Consider the following 20,897-nt stretch of genomic DNA (forward strand, 5'->3'; position numbering starts at 1 on the left):
GCAGCCTTTTCCGCGTTACACCGCGCGTTATTAATTTCGAATATGATAAAATTCCTATTTATATCTTCGTCGTAGCGTTGGTAACATTTAAAGAATCATTCTGTACATTTTTACACACAGCGGGAAGAAAGACGTTTGGATTTTAATAATTTCCAACTCGTTTTATTCAACCTTTATAATCCATTAAAATAACAACGATAGAATAAATCGTGGCTATATCTTTGTCATAGCGTTGGTAACGTTTAAAGAATCATTCTGTATATTTTTACACACAGAGGAAAAAGGACATTTGGATTTTAATAATTTCCAACTCGTTTTATTCAACCTTTACAATCCACTAATACAACGACAATAGAATAAATCGTAACAAATTTTTATTCACCAAATTCGCTATCTGAAAATAATTTTACCGTTAACTAGAAAGTTCCACGTTGATAGTAGGCACGACAAAGTTTGTTTCATTCGACGTAAACGAGGTTCGCTTCACCTTTTTATATCGGAGTACTCTCGAAATCTTCACAACGGTCGCAATTCACGATAAAAATCAGCACACGCACCGTCATCACGTTTGACCGCTTCACGTCGTCGCTTCTACATAACTTGTTGATACCCGACCGCACCGTAATCCCATACCGAACTACCCACGCACCTCTTCAATTCCACCGAATCACCCCGGCCCTCGTCCCCTTCCTTCCATCAAAAATATCCAATCAACCGCCACCGACAAAAACAGAAAACCCAGAACTTTCCAGCCTTCGTCCCACGAGCAATCTCTCTCGAAACTTTTCAACAGCGACGAAGTTGCGCGGATATCGACACCCCGGTGGATCCGCGTCGCAAAACAAGCGTAGACACGGCCAGTCGTAGCGATACGGCGGCCGCGACACCACGAGAACAAATAGTGAGCGCACCACCCGCATGGCGGCGTTCTCTTCCAGGGATTTCTCCGCGAACTGGAGGGAGAGGGGTTCGCTGGAGCGCGTGGCGCGCGTGCGCGTCACCGGCAGCGTGGTGGGGACACTCAGTGTCACTCGGTGCCGGGCGTTGCGGCGCCGTGGCCCTTCAGTCTTTGATCCGCAGCTGACGCGAGTGTGTACGTTACCCTCGAGCGATCTCTCTTTCTCGAACGACGAGATCGTTTTTCACTGACGGTACGCGATTAAGAGGGGAGTCGGCGACCACGGTAGATCGGTGGTGCAGTAACCTCTCACTGTACACTCTCTCCGTCGTGTCTACGCTACGGGAACACGCTGAACGGTGACACGAGCATCATCCCTTAGACCGTTTAGACGACTGGATCACACGCGATCGGAATACATACCTCGCGACGTGTTCAAACACGCTTCGACTAAATTCGTTATCGAAGCTTCGTTCTCCGCGAAGTGCCTGCAAGTTTTTTTCCCACTTGTTTCTCTAACTACGAGTTTGGTCTCGCGAACGAATCGGAATTATCGTGCCAGGTCGGAAAGTCGAGCTGCCGAACTGGTTCAGAGGAATCGTCTCGAGTATTTGGTCCACAACGATACAGTCTCTTCGCTCGTACCCCTGGGACCTTCGGGGCACGCTGTTCACGCTCCACCGGTACGGATTTGCGTGCAGTTCTCAACCCCCATGACCCAATTAGTTCTTCCGTGACGAGAGTATCCGTTACGTACGTTCGCTGCTCGTCGTTGGAAGGGAACTGCTTCTGTCATCGGGATCGTTTGTCTAGTGATGTGCCGCTGAGGGGATCCCGCTGGCTATACTTCTTGCTCGAAGAAAACATAATACGACACTGTCTACGATCTTGGAATTGGTGAAGAAAAAGTGTCCAGTGTTAGAGCATCGAGCTCGTCAAGTGTTTCGCTCGCGGAGTGCAGTGAAAGGAATACACGTCGAGTCATCGAACCTTGCAAGCATCTATCAATCGTTCTTGCCAAAAGTGACCAACCCACGTCAAGAAACTTTAATCATCCACCAAAGATCATCTAACGATATCCTCGTCCATCTTGTCTCCCGTTCGACGTATCGCACCTTACATCGAACAAATACAATCTGCGACGAAGCAACGATCGACAACGGGCCAGAGATTGGCATTACCCAGTTAGTCTCTTTCTCTCTCTTATCTAACCTCGCGCGGGAGTTCAACTTTCTCGTTGGCGTTGACAGATCGATAAGAAAGTTTGCGTACACGTTAACCCGGTCTGTAGCCGGCGGCCAGTCACGAAAACGAGACCACAACCATAGAATGTGTCTGTCTTAACGGAACGACCTTCGAAGCAACAGCCTCCGCCGATCATCACCGAACAAGGCAACCACTGGATCGTGGCTTTAGAAACGTGACATGCTGAAGTCCGAAAGGTGAAAAAGATACGCTGACCCGCTCGTGGAAGGACCTGTATGCGGACCGCGGCGCGTCCGCCGGAAATCTGACGGGCCGTCGCTGCTCCGGTCGCCGAGGCAGCCTGTCGTTGTCGCTCTCGAACCGGAAACGACAGTACCTGGTGAAATACAAGAGGAAACAGGAGGATAGACGAGTAGCCGAGGGCAAGGAGGAGCAACGGGGCTCCCCGTGGCCCGTACTCGTCGACGATCGTTCGAAAAAGGGTGCAACGGTGAAGGGTAACGGTGGATTCGGCGATTACTCCGCGGCGGGGGAGTTCGAGGTCTGGGGTGACGAGCAACACGCGTCGGATGGTGTAGACAGACAGGTGGCGAGGCCGCCTTCGCGGCAGCAACGATGCGAAGGCGGTTCGTCGCTGAGGCCGTTGCTTCACGTCGCCCATTGTGAGCTGCACTCGCCTCGCGAGCCGGAGCTGCTGCGACTCGACCATCTGGAGGCGCTCGAGCATAAGTCCGCGGCCGAGCGTGACTCTTACTCTATGATGGAGAACTTTCACAGCCCCGTGCCGCCGCCGCTGCCGCGACGCCACGTCCGGTAAGATCATCCGAGTTATTATCATTTTACCGTGCTGCGATATAATATGTACGTGTACGTGCGACGGGACGATTCAATGAAGTTTTCGGTGCTTGTTTGGTGGGAATTTTCGTTAAAAGTGGATAACAATTTCGGTCGATAGGAAATGCGTGCTAGCATGTTTCTTAGTGATTTTCATTTCCTTCTTTTATTTTTTTGTTCTTTTTTTTGTTTTGTTTCCTTGTCGGTGGCTGGTTAGTGGGAGATCTTGATGTATTTCACGCACTATAAGATGATTTTCTGAAATAGGACAATTGCGTACGATTCTACGGAGATATAGCTGTTTCCAGGTTTTCGTTTATTTTCTTTCATTTCATTTCATTTCTTATCCTGTTTTCTGCTTTCCTCAGAATCTTTCGGTATGTAACGTAGCAAAATTTGTGTCCCAGGAAGAATTCTCTGAGCCTTCGTGTGTGAATGTAGGATTTGGTTAAGCTGGTAGATCCATTCGCGTGACTCCTTTCGTAAAATATCGCAAATGGGATATCGCTGATTTTTTAGCAGAAAAATGTGAAAATCTAATGATGCAATGAATCGCATTTGGCGGAGGAATTCGTCGGTTGACAATCGCGAAGAATATAAGATATATGTTACCAAGTTGTGTTTCGCTACCGAGTTAGAGCTGGTTTTCCACCGCGACGATTCCGATGAAATCAGTGTAACTAATTTCATTCGATCGTTTGCAAATAGCATGGAACAGGCAGTATGCGTTTACAGTATCGGAATCGAGCGACATTTTCAACGTACCTAAGCGAATAAAAATTCAGAAAATGAAATAAAAATATCCCGTGATCACTTTCAGTAAACTCTCGTGAAAATAACGAAATATGTACGGGTTAACGAAACGTGAAACGCTATACACGTTCCCTATACTTGGCAAACAACAGAGTACGCGATAAAACGCCAGGATAAAGTGACATAACTAGACCGTGTTCGAATAATTCTTAAAAATACAAATTTTACAAAGAATCAACGAATAATTCACGCGTCGGTTATCGAAATAATTTCTACAGTTTATCTATAGCTTTGCTTACCTGTTGAGTAGAATTAGAATTTCATGACCGATAAGATTATTCTCTTGTTAAGTTGATCTGAACGAAAGTTATCGACTATTTGCCCTCTAATTCCTTTGGTATTTTGGAATGTTTTCACAAAGAGATTACGTTTCGTCGGTCGAAACACATAGAAATTCTCTGCTATATACACGATATTTATACCGGATAAAGTTACAGCCACTTCCAGATCAAATTCCGATACTATCGATGCGCAATATGTATCGCTGCGATTATTACATGGTAAGTCTCGTAGCAACAAACTGGTGGAACGTGTTTCGAACGAAATAAAGATTAAATTTTCCGGTTATGCTGATAATAACAAATACACTGTTCTCGCAATAATTCGCTATACCGTAACTCATCGGAACAAATTGGTCCAACTCTTCTTCATGGTTCGAGTCCAATGAAAGTTGCTTCTATCGTTTTAAAACGTTGTATCTATCCTATCGAAATACAGGGTGGTTGGTAACTGGTGGTACAAGCGGAAAGGGGGTGATTCTACGCGAAAATATAAAATAAAAAAATTTCTTTTTTTTTTTAACTTTTTTAAAAATCTACAGTGAGATCCGTTATAACTAGACGCGATAAAGTGCACGCGTACCGAGCGAAAATTCAAAGTCGATTTTCTCGAAAACAAAGCCTCGAACGAAAAATTTTTGTACTATGTTTTCGACTTCTTTTTTCGCGTAGAATCACCCCCTTTCCGCGTGTACCGCCAGTTACCAACCGCCCTGTATAACTGACCATTATAGTCTCGAATACTGTCGTTTACGTTCTCCTGGTGGAACACGCACTAAGAACCATACGTTTGAACGTGAACGAAAGAAACTATCGGTTTCAAGATTTCTAACGTCGCTGTCGTCTCTACGAAGTACATAGGTTGATCGTTGGCAGACTTGGAATAAAAGGCAGACTTTTAACCGGCTGTTGTCGGTGCGCGAATCGCGAGTCGACAAATATCGAGTTTAATCACCGTTTTCGATTTACGACGGGGGAACAATCGTACCGATCCGGAGAGCTTCATTTACGCTTGCCCGGTGTATTTACGCGTTCTCAGTTGCTCGGGATGCTGCAATTATAGCACGAAAATGCCACGACCGATCGACGATAATGTGCGTGCTATTATTGTTGCGGTTATCGAGATTCGGCGCTGACGAACCCGACGAGTTATACAATAAAATTATGAACATAGAGACCAAGAATTTAATTTAGGATCGTACATTTAGTAGATTTTTGCATGTTTGCTTGTGCCATTTTTTTTTCTTTTTTTATCTCACAACTGATTTTATAAAATTGCACCGCGTGTCTCATTAAATGTGTCCAGTGGGTTGGCAACTAAGTGATTGCGGATTTTGCCAACACCACCTAATGACAAAATCCGCAATCATTTAGTTGCCAACCCACTGGACACATTTAATAATACATGCGGTGCAATTTTATAAAATCGATTTTTGTAGATAATTTAAGACACATTGGGTTGGCAACTAAGTGATTGCGGATTTTGCCAACACCACCTAATGACAAAATCCGCAATCATTTAGTTGCCAAACCACTGGACACATTTAATAAGACATGCGGTGCAATTTTATAAAATCGATTTTTGTAGATAATTTAAGACACATTGGGTTGGCAACGAAGTGATTGCGGATTTTGCCAACACCACCTAATGACAAAATCCGCAATCACTTAGTTGCCAACCCACTGGACACATTTAATAAGACATGCGGTGCAATTTTATAAAATCGATTTTTGTAGATAATTTAAGACACATTGGGTTGGCAACTAAGTGATTGCGGATTTTGTCAACACCACCTAACGACCAATAATATCTTAAATTATCTACAAAAATGGCGAAAAAGGGGAGGTCGGAAAGAATCAAAGTTAATACGACTTTATTAATTTTTAATCCTGTGGTTACGTCAACTGGTTAACAAATAATCGAATGGTTTATTCGAGGATTAAAAACAGGCTTAAAATGTATGCGCGTCGAAAGAGATTTTGGTAATACACGTGCCGAGTTTATTTAATAAAAACGAAAGTGAGTACGCGGATCCGCGCGTATAATGATACCGCGCGCAAATTCAAGTTCGATATTGTGTCACGCGATCCGGTTACCGGGTTCAGATATCTGAAATATTCAAGCGGATGATTCGAATACCGTGAAGATGAGCGGGAAATATTTTTACCAAAACGCTTAAAGTGTAGAGAATATTGAAATTCTTAAAGTATTAGATATTTTATCGGAGAATAAGCTTTTGTGTATTGGCGAACGTTTGCTCGGAAGTACGCGATGTATTATTCACTGACATCTACTACTTACAGAATTTCAGATATTCCTTTCGTGTTTTCTCGCTTCTTTATTAAATACAAAATAAAAATCTCTTAGTTGCAGAAATTTAACTTTCCACACGCTCCTAAGTTTCCATTATGGATACACGGAGAAAGAATTTCATTTACATTTTGATTTCTTTATCGTAGCCATCGATATGATTACTAATACCGTAATATCAACAACCTTAACTTTAATTTACAAATGTGATCTTTTGTTTTAAACCCACTAACTATAGATATACTTTATTTTTTATTTTTCAGTGCTTCCGATATTAAACGAATTTACTCTGAATTACAATATTCTATATATTCGTTTCCAAGGGTATTTAAAATTGGCCAGAAGTAATTTTGTTGGAATAACGGGTAGTTGAAATTCAATGACTCGTGCTTGGCAATAAGTATAATTGTGTCCAATAGTCGGTCGTTTCTTGGAGTCGATGACCGTGGTTGTTGAGCAAGTGCAAACGAAAACCCAGGTGACCCGCACCGGTTACGAGTGAATTCTCTATTTATTGGAAAGTTGATTTCTCCGGCGACTTTTATCGTTTCCAACTGGGTTCAGTCTCGATAATAAACCGTTCCGATTTTTCGCCGTGGAATTGAATCGTCCGTTGTATCTCGTGCTTGATACTCTGGCTTTTGATACTCCATATTAAAGAGATCGAACCTCTTTTAATAAGAACACGTAGTCGATCATTCTCTATAAGAGAAAAAACAAAAAAAAAAAAAAGAAATAAAATACGCATTTCGTATTAAAAGTTCCCCTGAAACCTCTTTTTCATGCGTCGTTAGTTATTCCGTTATCGAGGAAATCCCAAAAATTCTGCGACCAGATATCTCAGCTTATAGCAACAGGGAGAAAGTGGAAGAACGCGATATATGGAAGAAGGGTGGCAAAGGGTTGAAAAAGGGGGTTGGTAGGTATACGAGGCCGAGGGTTGAACGGGGAATGGGGGATGGCTTCGCGAGTCTGCTTGCGGGCCAATATAGTAGGTGCTCACACGATGGAATTGTGGCTCGTTTCGGAGGTTCACGCCCGAAGAACGGGGTTAATGACAAGCCGGCACTCGAGAGCGTTTCGAAATCGATTCGTGTTCGATGAGAATGCGCTGATTCGAAACGGAAAACTTGCAACTAACGGTCTGCACAGAGGTTTCCGAGGGTTTGACGGTTGAAAGGGATATATGCCCCCTTTGAACGGGGGCTCGGAGGCGGCGTTATTGCGCGATACCTTTTCCACCCGAAACGACGGAAAAGGTCACCGATACCTGTGCGATATTCGCTCGATTTAGTGTTATCGTTCGATTAGCGCGGCTACTTGGATCCTCCGTTTCTTCATTTTCCATTCGTTTTCTTCGTTCCATTTGGATATGCTAAAAGAGAAAATCGAGGGATCGTGTTTGTCGAAGTGTTTGTAAAATTGAGAGATTTAGTGGAAAGACGGGTGCTATGATTTTATAGATAAATAATTTGCTCATTCGGCGTTAAGTTAACACACCATGGACCGATCGTTGCCGAATCTCCTGACGATCGCAGCTCTCGAGTGACGGATGCATCTCGGAAAAGGCGCAACGGATACCGGAAGTATTCGGCGACGCGTGGTCGGTCGTTTCTGAAACGTGGACGTAATTAAAAGCGAATATTAATTAGGGGCAGCACCCACGGCCATTAGCTGTATCGATCGTAATCGAAATGGCCAATTATATTAATTGAATCGCCGCATTACGCACATCAGTTTTCCGTCTTTTCCTAATTATTCTTTATGGTCTCTCTTCTAGCTTTAGATGCATAAATTTCATCGTTATCTTGAAATAACATCAGAAGCTTATCCCCGAAAGATAATCGAAGAGAGAAAACTGTAACGTATTAGCAACGATATATTTTTAAATCGCATGCTGTACTTTTTTATTCTTTTGTTTTCTATCTTTTCTTCTATTATACCATCGTAGCGGTAAAAATTGATTCAGTGTTTGTAAAGCGACGCTCAATCATCCTTCGATAATTTACTATTCTATAGAATAGAATGATGTCTCCGCGGAGACACACAAAAGTCTCTAATCTGGATCGAGTTTACTCCCAAAAGTTCTTATTCCTTTTTTGGCGAAAACGTGGGTGTAGTTTTTGGAACCCGCCCAGAACCATTTCCATAAGGTTTAACGTGCCGTGACTAGTTGCTAATGTACCGTTGCTTCTAAGTCCCATTGGAATCATCGTTACTGCTAATTACTCGCATACGCGTTACGTTCAAGCAAATTGTTGCTGTGTGAATTGCATGACATAAAATAACGAAAACTACGGTAGTATAGGTTTGTCTGTGTACATTCGATACAATTCGAAACAAATCCTAAGAAAGCGTACGTGGAAGCTTTTACGTAAAATTTCTAAGAATTCGCAAAAAAAAAGAAAAGAAAAAGGAAATTCCAAGCAAGTCGAAGTAAGAATTGGAACTATTTGATCGAATATCTTAAGAACACGTCGTTTAATTTTCACGAGTTACTATCTCGACGTAAAAAGCGAAGAGACGTTCGTGAAAAAAGCAACTATAAAGTGAAACTACCGAGGAGAAAAAATTCCAGCTAAACTTACGCGAAGTCGGCGAGTTCGGTATCGACGAAGGCGTGCGAAGAGTTTCGACTTTCAAGTTTGCCGCGCCGTAGAATTTAAATCTGCCGCTTTCTTGCTCCGATACAGCGCCAACTACAATCTGCCAACTTAATCGTATTTGATAGTGTTTGGCAAATAGAAATCTCTGTTCCACGTATATTTGCCAACCTACTTACGTTATTAATAATATTTTCCAGAGATATTTCAAGATAAAAGATTCCTCTCTGTAATATTCTCGCTTCCATTGTAGTCGTACGACCGTGTATTTTGAATCGCGACGTAACATATTATTTTCATTAATATGCTCATTAGATTCATAAATATATTTAATTTCGTCTATAAAATTCCTACCTTTCCTCCTACGTAATTAAGAACGTGAAGTTTGCTTTCTATTTGTAATGCGACTTACACGCTGCCTCTGTACATACGTGTCTTTTTATTGCACGTTCAAAACTGTGAAGCTCTAGCGAGAACAATAAGACGCTTATCCGCACCGTTCAAGATAAGAAGCTGTGGATGCAACGACGCGTACGCATGCGCGGTCACACGTTCACCTACCGGTGAGTGTATCAAAGCTTCGAGCTAAGACAAACAAAGTGATACGGTGACGGCAACCCTCGAAGGTTGTTTCGAAGTACGAAAGGAAGAGAGAGGAGAGAGGGGCATTTGCATCGACGCAAACACGGAAATCCCAGTGCAACCTGTTTGCCCCGAGTGCAAGTTCGCCGAACGTAATGGAAGTCTCTCCGTTAAACGCTGTCTCGTTCTCGTTTCACGTCGCTCCTTGTCGCGAATGCGTTTCTGGTTATCGTACGATATCGTTTCGCTTTAGTTAAAACAAGTATAGCGCGCCGCTTTGAAAGTTGTCGCGAGTTTTGCTTCGTAAGTTTTCACGGGTGTTACTCTGCAATTTATTGCCAGATTAATTTCCAAAATTCTTGCTATTTTATATAATACGAAGTGTTTTGTTACGCGTTTTTTTTTTTTTAATTTATTCTTCTTGTTTCAAACTCTATATCGACTTTAACGATATTAATGATTATAACGTATGTTATCGATATACCTAACGAAGCTCTAGCAATCGGTAAATACAACCGATATTTTAGCTTACGCGATATCTATGCAAATTGATATCGACCCACCTATTTAAATTACTTATAAATACTTTTCTCTCTTTTTTTTAATTTACGATCACTTAGACTTTCGTCGACACTTAACTTTTGTATGTCATAAGTAGTTGGTGTTTTTTTCGATTAAATCGTTTGGACGAAGGAAAGCCTTAAATTCGAGCAAGGTTCAAAGCGTTCCCTATTCTTTGTGCAACCAAATTGTTCGAAAACTTCTCGTGGAGAAGCAATTGAGAGGGACACTCCCATCCGGCTGCCGTGCGCCCTGAGGAAACTCAATTTCGCGCGGAGGGTCAGTCGCTGACGTAACGAAGAAAAATCTTGGGAGGTTGACTCGCATGGTACACACGATCTAACGACTTTACGGAAGGTAGGAAAGGTTGAAGACGCACGAACCGTGTCGTTCAGCCACTTCTTCTCCAAATAAATTACTCGTCTTCTTTTTCTCTTTCGTCATCAACCAGTCCATCTGATAAAATAGCAAACTCTAATATAATTATAACTGATTAATCAAATTTCAATTCTTCGCTTGTTCACCAAAGAACCGATATATTTTCTTACATTTAACGTAGCACATATTTATGCGATTTTCAAAAATTAAATTCTGTTGGGTTGGCAACTAAGTGATTGCGGATTTTGTCGTTAGGTGGTATTGACAAAATCCGCAATCACTTAGTTGCCAACCCAATACACTGGAAAACTTCTGATTGCAGCGAGCGAATTTGTGAAAGTAAACCACGTACGGATAATAGAAATTGCGTGGTATTTAATCTTGCACAAAATTGTCGCTATCGATCTTCGCTTAATTCGAAAATTCCCGCTGGACGTAAAGTCATCCTGAAAGGACTGGTACCCCGAACGAAAGCAAAGAGAGAACAGGGTACCGTTGCATCCGTCGTTTCCGCGTCCGATCGATATACACTTGCGCGGGGATGGTTGGAACTGAAAGGTAACGCGGCGTACGAAAGGCAAACAAAGTGATAGGAGAACTGCGTGCAAGAGGAGATACACGAGAGGAAAGCAACGGGAAGGAGTAGGAAATATAGTATAGGTGGTAGGGTTGCAGGAAGGCCAAGAGGAGCCGCGTGGAGTATGTAAAAGGCAAGCAAGCAACGCGGGGCGGCTGCTCGGCGCCGACATTTCGCGGTGAAGCGACCGACCCCATAGCCATGCATCACTCTGTCCCACCGACGACTACCTACTATATCCGTACTATATCCATACTAGTATACAGTGGTTCACGAAAGTATTTCAACATTTATCTAAACCGTATATAGATATCTTATTATTATTATTATTATTATGTGTTGCACAAAACATTTTGAAATTTTATTAGCACTAGAACGAGGCACGACGATCATAGTTGTATTGGTAACATTAGTTGTATTGGTTGTGTACTAAATTGTTGTTGAACGTATGTGCGCAATAAATATATGCAGCGTATAGAAATTACAAGATTGGTTACAAATTTGATCACGGTGCTGATAAAACTTCAACATTTGTAATGTAAAACGTACATCAGGTGTTCCGTGATAAGTGTACAAATACTTTTACCAAGCACTGTACCATTGCCACGCGAGATCTATCTCTCCAACTTCGTCCGAACCTCTATCCACCCTTTTTCTCCTTCATCCTCTTCCTCCAACCCCTTCTCCTTTACCACGTTGCGTTCCGTCGTTTCCGGCCACCTCTATCTTCTCTTCTCCCTCCATTCATTTCGTTCTCCAACTCGTTCCATTGCGCCACCATAGTCTTCTTTCTCTTTTTCCTCCCCTTTCCCCCTCGCCTTTCACCTTTTCCCTACCGACGTGTTTTCTACCTTCCGTGCTGTCTACCCATCACCCTCCTCTTTTTCCGTGGGTCTTTCCTACCCGCCGTGAACACGCACCACCGGTCATCCACGTTTCCTACTCCAGTCTGTTCTACATGGTTTTTTCCCGCGCTTTTACACAATGCCTCGTCATAAAGAGACCAGTGTGTTTCTTCGAGCAATTTGCACGTTTGTCAGCAGGTCCCCCAAACGAGACCCCGGCCTGTTTCTCGGTATATCTCCTCGTTTGTACCCTGTCATTCACGTGTTTGATCCTCCCATGTGAATTCATAGGGATGCGTGGCGTGAGCGTACTCGGTGAAACCGATATTATTATCACTTCCATGATTGTAGTGTTCGAATAAGTTATGAACCGACTCGTGCATATATTTCATAGTACTTTTAAAAGAAATGTAAAAGAAAATACCAGTACCTCGATGTTAAAATCAGTACTGTACTTTAACGATATTGTTCGTGGTTAAATAATGGATCAGCGAAAGAAGCGCAGGCTTGACAGGTTCATAATATAGAAGACTATCTTTCGTTGATGCAATTTTCAAAATAGGACGTACTTATTTTTACTGTTAGTGACTTCGTCATCTGGACATATCAGTAGGTATCGGTACTCGAAGTTTTAATTTATTATATTATATCGTATCATATTCCTTTCTTCTTTATTCTGCTATATTCCTTGCACCAACTGTACTCTTCTCCGGGATGGAACGAGGTCCGAATCGTTCCGGGGTTTCTCGGTGTCGCTTCCGTCGACGCGCGGAGACGTTTCCGGCTCGGGAAAGCTGGACAGATACGGTTTTCGTGTATTTACCGATCGTTTATTTACCGATCTGGGTGGTTATGGGGGCTGGAAAAGTGGTTGAGTCAGTCGCTGACTTTGGCGAACGATCAGGTTTAGAGAGAAATTTTAGGAGAACAATAGTTCAACGACATTTAAATTACATAATGATCTTATGGTTAATAGAATTTAATAAATTATTCTGCGAATTGCGAAAACAAACTTCGTTTATATTTTATTTAAAAATCGCCAAATACCGTGAAATAGAACCCTATGGAACTTACAGCTCCTATCATCCTATATAACAAAAACTTCATCCATCAGCCACCCCATTGCATGCCAGCAAACCATACTAAATATAATAATACTATTCGATCAACTGCTATTCCATAATATCTTTCGTCCCAAAAATTCTTCTCCACATTGAGATTACCGCTGAGATCCGCTCCCCCAAGGTATATCGCTTGTCCAAGGATTGTTTGGATCGTTGGAACCCAAGCGGAAGTGTTGCCAGCCCTGCCAGTGATTTCGAGCGAGAATATCCTTGTCGTTCGATACTAACGCGACCACCATGGTTAGTACACTGTTTCTCTTTGTTCTTCGCGTGGCTTGTTGGCGTTTCATGGCGGTAGAGAATGTATTCCTTGTGGAGGATGAAAGGAGTTAGAGGACATACGCGAATAGAGAAAGAGGAAGAGAAATGCCTGTAGAATAAGAGCTTGCCGCTCTACGTGACAGCGCGGATGAACGATGGTACGACTTTTCTTTCCGCCAGGAATATTCCACTTGCAATGGAATATCGGTACACCAGCGGTATTTTTCCGCTAGATGGGGACGATCACGCTTGAAACGTACATATATTTCGACAAATCGCGGTTGCAATCGTTCTTTGTCCTTCTACATCGCTGGAAAGTGTACGATATTTTCGGGTGATTTTGTTCTTGGTGAGCAACGAATGCATAGGTGGCGTTAACCAATACTATTGCGTTCCTTCCTAACCTCCATCAATATCGAAGCATAAAACGCGAGAAAGTATGCGCGATACTCTTCTATGCTGGAACTTACGTTTCCATTAAAAATCGTTCAGAAGGCATGTTTAAATTTTAGCTCGCGGTATCACGATTAATTAACGCGATTTTACGACGAAATCGCGTTGCCAGCGAGCGATGGTGCTGCCAGGCGACATGGGAACGTAACGGTGGCCAAAAATAAACTTTCAGATAGGTTATCGCGAGAGAAACTGGAAAGGAAACGTCAGCCAGCTTGCGAATGTTTTGGACTGGCGGAAGTGTGTAAACAACGCCAGCCGTTTTACTTCCGCTCGACGCTTTGTTTACACGCGGCCAACCCACCGTAAAACGACAAGCTCTTAGGTTCGTGAGACGTGGAATCGTTGAAAGGAAAAGAATAAACTGATAGGGTGTGAACGAGATAAGGAGGGTCGAAGGTGATCAGGAAATGTTTAATTGAAGGATAAACTGGTTTTTGTTGAAGATGGAGAGAGATAGGTAGTGTTAGATTCAAGTTGACACTTAATGGCTGACACTTATCGGTGAAACTTTATCCCGCCATTTTTGTTTTAATACTATCATCTTGTAATATCCGTTTAAGTATTAACGACCTATCGAATCATCAGTACGTGGAATGTAACAATTAAGCTGCTGATTTTTAGACATTTATAGGAACAGGCAAAAATATATAGATGCAGGCAATTATAATTTGATTAATTCTAACGCCGCGGGTCAACGATGGCGCCATTGACATGTCAACTATGTACACGCTAGTGACAACAAATAACATTTATACGGAGATTTGTGACGTTCTACATATTTAAATTCGCGAATGTTCGTAGCTATTTGCTGGAAAATAAATAATGAAGATTTAAATAAATTAGCACGGTATGCGTTCCATTATGAAATACTTTCCCATGCGTGCAAAATTTAAACTGAAAAATATCAATCTGCAAAAGTATATTAACACGTTCGTAGCCACTGATGTAACATTATATCTTTTTGGAAGTTACAGTTGGTTGCCGGTGACATAAAATAATTGATTTATTAAAGAGAGCAGAAACTCGGTGTGTTGCTGAAAGTGGAATGCAATTTGAACATCTGTTTTAACCATTTATATGTTCCTTTACGTTTATTTACATTCATTTACATTTCCGTTTTAATGCTTTTACGTTCATGTTGCGACCTAATGATCAATTTGCGGACCTGTACGCATTAGGTTGCTGCATATGAAATGTCAATTTGCCAAACTTTGAAATTAGTCAGTGGATAGCATATCTGTTTTAAATTTTGGCCTATATTCGGTTACTAGAAACCGCGTTAACTAAAAACGAACTGACTACGATGAACATTTCTTAAATATTACGAAGTGTATTCGATTACGAATTTGAATAAAAATTTTCATTAATTGTAATCACGAATCTTCGGAATATTCGCATTTTCTTTTTCTTTTTGTCAGTTTCAACTGCATCGTCTTATTGTGTCAGTAAAGCAAATATTCAAGACGAATTAACACATTCTATACAGCACAGAAGCGTTTTCCAATAATTTACCCTAACCTCTATCAAAGTATTTTCCAATAACGGATTAACTCCTCGTCTCACGCTAATATTAGGGAGAAGTTTGTAATACATACGCGTTACATACTCATCGCTAATAAAATTCTCTTCAACCGTATGACAGCCAAGATGAGAGAGAGCTAATATATTACTCTCCAATTCCTCGAGTCTACGTTGCTTTTCGCTGGATGTCTGCTGTTCACCAACAGTGAAGTAGACATAATCTATAACCAACTACAGAAGCATATCCTAACCTTCAAATTCCATCATCCTTGCCCGGTTGTACTACGATTACCGCTTCGCCTCTACCCCCACCCCTGTGTAATAGAAGACGCCTTATCTGTATGCTACAATGTCGGACAAATTTATAACTCGTTAATCTAAATAGTATGCAACAATAGGGTTCCATGAGTAAATTGAGACGATAAACTGTCGATAATGCCGGTCCGTTGTAACGAAATAAAGAAGTATCGGTGTTGTAACAACTTTAGACGCTATTGAAGTGGTTGAACAAGGTTCGAACTGTTGGGAAGTACAACTAATAGTGTTACAGTTGCGCTATGGTAAACTTCGCAGGGAATGTGAGAAAAGCGGTTGGAGCAATTAAAGGGGACGAGAGTTCGACCAGAAAATCTCCTCTATAAAAGAACCTTTAAGCAGCACGAGCAATGTTTCAAACAGTACAATTTCCTCGGCCAAATTTTGAAACAATAAATTGTTCCAAGTATTCCAAGTATATTTGAAGCGTTTACTAAACAAATTTTAGTTACTAAGTCAGGAGTGCAGAAAATTTGTAGTCTGAATGATACAATTATTATGTATTTCTGGAACCTACAATCCGAATTGTAAAACCCCAAATGAAGAAAAGATCAGACAATTTTAGAACCGATCGAACGAAACATAACCTAACATTTACGTTCCGTCTCCATACTTCCAACTATTCCCACCTTTCCTATAGTAACTCACGCTATCTTGCCTTTAACTATTCCAAGTTTTACGATGACAGTTGAGAAACAAGTAACGCGCGAGTCACGGTTCGGAACGACGAGGTAAAAAGTCGGTAAGTCCCATTACTGGAACACGAAGAATCCACGTACACATGGGATGACGCTATCTCGGCGTATTTACGGAAAATCGACGTTGAGGAGTGTCTGTAGAATATCCAAGTGGGTATATCCAGCATCGCGTCACTTAGGCGGACTAGACGCAGTCTCGGCAATTGATAGGTAGTCACGCTAGGCTGACCTCAAGGGACATCAGTTCGTATAGCATGCTGGTCCCCCCTCTCAACCCTTCGAACCTATCCACCTTCGTAAAATCTACTCCCAAGCCGAGCCTTCTCGTAGCTTCTGCCTCGTATCTTTCGCCTCTAACCTCTCTTTCCCATTTTCTCTTCCCTCCTGCTTGCTTCGCTTGGACTAGTTCCTCTCCAGAGGGCGCCACCGTCGCCAGCCCTCCCCAGTGACGATCTCGCGTCTCTTTCGTTTTCCACGCTTTTCTCACAAATTTGTCAGATCCGAGAAAATGTTCTACGAAATAAAAATAAAACATGACAATTTGAAGTAATGAATCACGCACACATAAAATGGAAAAACACATATAAAAGATTACTTCACTTAACAACCAAATGTGGAGATCATTCGGAAGAAAATCATGTCCTTGTTTGAGTCAGTTGAGTTCAATTCGTTCATTCTTTCAGCATTATCTCAAGCACCTAATAACTTAAATATTCGTTACTAACTTGGATAAGCACTTTTCGAATATTTTATTCAAATAATATTCATCGAGATAATACCTAACTCTGGTTTTTCGTTGTCTTCGCGTTTTCGTCTTATGCGCCATCCAGACACCCCTTTTCTGCCTCATCACCTTCAACTACCAGCCTTTATCCTTTGTGTAAGCTCGGCCTCCTTGCAACATCTCGACGCGTCGAAGCTCCGCCGAGCGGATATCTCGCTGCACTTTCACCATCGCGGTTAAACCTCTACGTATCCTACCTTTATCAGGACCAAGCACGATGCCGCGTTTTGCCTACCTTTCCACCTCGTTTCCACGCATTTTAGATTTTACATCTTGCTCGCCTTTTCTTTCACTTTTTCTCCTTCTTCGGTTCTGTCTGACGATTCTATTCCAGCAGAATTTCTAGTGGGCACGACGTTCGTGCATTTTACGACGACTAGCAGAGCAGCCTGGCAGTAATATCTGCGCGAGTACAAGGTTAGGTGTCTTTTGATTTTATTTTTTCACGCGAACCATTTGGTAAGAACGATTTTTTGCATTAGATGCTGTGACGTGTACGGGTTTTTTTGTAAGCCGTTGCGTTTTCCAGCATTTGAGGTTATGATATGATATGTTAATCATGATTCTCCGAAGAACATTGCCTTCTCTCACTTTTGGTGGAGTCCGCTTTTACTTAAAGCTAATAAGAATTTTACTTTATCAAAAAAGAACAGAGAAAAGATCATCGAATTATGAAAATAACCATACTACAGAATTGATAAGAAAATGATTTTTTTAGAATTCTTTTAGATTGGGGGTGGTCGCGGTAATCCTCATAATTTGTAACTTAGGTAGCAGCATTGGAAGGGCTGGTAGTCCGCTCTGCACGTAGCCAGAGTACGAGCGTCTAGACGGAAGATTGGAAGGCGAGAGCTGCTGGTGGCCCAGTTTCGGGGCACAAGGAATGAAATTTATTTCATTAGAAGCGCCTGTGTGCGGCCGACGTAAACGGATCCTTGAGCCGTTTTCGATTTAACCTTCGAGTCCGCCAGAGGTTCACAGGGATGAAATTTTTCGGTCCGCTTCAGTGGGCAAGTATTAATTTAAGGAAAACTAAACCATCCAAAACGTTGAATTCTTGATCGTGCCATCGGCGAAGACGGTGGAATTTTAAAATTAGCTTTTTGAACAATTAGATTTTCTATTTCATTTTTTGACCACCTATTTCATGTGAATTTTTGTCGAGCTTCTCTTAATAAAGATATTTGTAAATCTCTATTGGTTTAGTTGTTCGCAGGAATATGTTGGAAACTGCAAAATTTATGGTAGGTATTGAACGAATCGATTAGGTATGCATTCGTGTTTGAAATTCTGGGGTAAGTGCCGTGCTGTTCTTCACAGTTCTCTTATAAGCCAGGGGACTGACAGGTTAAATTACGGGTACCATCGCCTGGAAGCTTGCAAAGCTCGTGAAAGAACACGATTGTATTCTGCACCTTCTTCGCGGCTCTTCTTGCTTACATCAAATTTTAGGGTCGTTTTACGTAACTTTCTGTAATCAAACTTCTCTATTTGCTTAAGTGTAAATAATTGATTACGATTCTTTGATCAAAATATTAAATCGTATCATCGACGGAATCTGTCTGTAATTCCCTTTTCATCGTTTCACCGAGCAAAGCATTCGGGGATTGTCGTCAGAGGACCTTCCATCAGGGAGAAAATTTGCGCGGAGCGAGCGGACGTGTTTATAATTACGTGCGCACAAAAGAGTATAACTCCGAAAATTAGTGGCAGCACCGGAGGGGAAATTCGTGGCCGTTACTACAAAGAAACGCTCCGCTGGCGTGCTCGCTACAAAAAACCGTTTATATCACGGAGAGCCCGCATACCGTTCTCCCTACTCCGTATTCTATCTCCAAAAAAAGAAAAAAAAAAACGAAGAAGATTTTAATAAATCTCGTCGAGCGTTAAATTACTCGTCGTCGCCATTGTTCTTCTTATCTCGATGATTGTCTCTCTCATCGTTTGTTTATGCGTCCGCGTGTCGTCTGTGGATTAACTTTCTTTTAATCGCGTAATTAGAGCGCGAGAGAAGAAGACTTGGCGGCACCAGTGTCGCCAATGTGAACAGACGCGATGCCACTGAAACGGTAACGATTAATACAAAGAAACTAGAGTGACCGGGTAGGTGAAACGGACGAGCTAGCTCTGTTAGCTGGAGCTTTCGCGAGAAGTGGGGCGAATGAGACAAGCGGGCGAGTCGTAAGTGCAGAAGAGCAGTTGGACCACCTGCCGACCGTAAAACCGATTTGGCGACGCTTCTGTGCCTGAGAGGTATTCAACGCGGCCGTCTGCAACGGACTTTGTAATTTAGAGTCAATCTCCTTTATTATCCGTAATGCGCCGCTCCGTCCCCGAGATTCCTGCGTAAAATCTATCTCGCCCGAGCTTGACGCTCGCGAGCGCCACAGTATTCTACGAACGAGGCCTGTGGATACTGAAACGACAGGATGGAAAGGGAAACAGGGGGAAACAGCGAAGAGGAGGTAGGCTCCGGCTTTCGCGTTACGCTTCTTCGGTCTTCGGGACGAGTCTCCGCTTCAGTTCCGTTCGATAAGAGGCACGAAGCTTCGAGTTACTTAATACCTCGTAGCTCGTCTCCGTGAAACTGGCCGCGGCCCTTCTGTACTGATCAAAACCATCGTCTTCCGTTTCCCTCTTTCGAGTTGCACTTTCTTTCCCAGATCAAGTTCTTTGGGCGTTAGCTTGTCTTTCTTCCTATTTCCAGCCTGTTCCTTTGTTCTTTCGCGTTTTTCCGGCTACTTGGATTCTGCCACCGTGAAATTGCATCTCGATAATCGGTAAGAACGCTGCGACCGTTTGATGAACTAGCGATTCGACATCTGATCTCTGATTACCGGCAGTTTTTTGGTGACAGTGGCGCCATCTGGACTGCTTCTTCCGAGCGCGGTTTCGTAGCCAGATCAGTATCGTATAGATATTCGGTGAAGTACGGGTGGATTGGTCTCTTTTTACGAAGATTTGTTCTCCTTACAATGCAGTGAAAGGAAGCAGTCTCGTTTGAGGATTTATGAGCGAGTTTTGCCTGTTGTCTAGTCGAATGAAAGACTCCGGGAGATTGATATAGTCGGGCAGAGAGGACTGTTGATGATAGAAAATAATATACTGTTCATTGACGCAAATATCAGAGATTCGAAAGGAAAGGAATAATTGCAAAGTATGGATTGTGTCTTTAATCTTTTTGGAAGGTTGCAATTACAATTCGAATCGTTTTTCGTAACGAAATAGTAACGCGGCTGTATATACGGGACGAATTACCCAAGTTAAGGTACCTGTAAGTTGTAGTTCTAGTAACATAAATTGAATCTAAACAGAAATGCAAATTGTGTTGCTAACATCTCTGTTTGTGATGGACCGTAAATTGATGGTCTTGGAACTTGGGCCACTTGCGGAACTATCAGTACTGTATACTTGATATTAATTACCAGTAATTCAGTCACATTTGCATATTTCTGTTTCTATCCGCGTGTATGTTTTAAAGGCGAAATGTGGCAGTTCCGCCAATTTTACTTCTATTTTATAATCAATTCGAAACAAAATTTATAATAATAATAAAAAATGATTTATAATCAATTACAAAAGTGTTATCGAAAATACGCGAAGTGTATATCGATCAAGATGGCGGCGTTCACGTCACGTGATCGTGAAACTTGCAGCGCCATTAACATACGTACGATTCGTGCATGATTTGCTTGCTCTTGCGTTGCCGTCAAGTGCAACCGGCTGAATAAATAAACGCAATTGACTCCGCGCGGGAATAACGTACGCGTATCGGCGAGTTTATAAATACTTGAAGACGATGAAACGGTTACGTGTAACTATGCGTAAAGAAACAAAAAAACAAACGGTGGC

At 42.2% G+C, this 20,897-nt stretch overlaps 1 protein-coding gene across 4 annotated transcripts in view; it reads left to right on the forward strand.

Annotated features, from left to right (window-relative positions):
• Nucleotides 1–1,080: 1,080 nt before the first annotated feature.
• Nucleotides 1,081–20,897, forward strand: part of Ten-a (Teneurin-a transmembrane protein) — a 113,553-nt gene continuing 93,736 nt past the window's right edge. For all 4 annotated transcript variants that reach the window (XM_033345371.2, XM_076624303.1, XM_076624307.1 and 1 more), the window contains exon 1: nucleotides 1,081–2,917. In XM_033345371.2, the coding sequence (XP_033201262.2) occupies nucleotides 2,862–2,917 (56 nt within the window). In that variant the 5' untranslated portion in view covers nucleotides 1,081–2,861. The remainder of the gene's footprint in view (nucleotides 2,918–20,897) is intronic.

This window comes from Bombus vancouverensis, chromosome 2, assembly GCF_051014615.1.
Source record: "Bombus vancouverensis nearcticus chromosome 2, iyBomVanc1_principal, whole genome shotgun sequence".
NCBI classification, from domain to species: domain Eukaryota; kingdom Metazoa; phylum Arthropoda; class Insecta; order Hymenoptera; family Apidae; genus Bombus; species Bombus vancouverensis.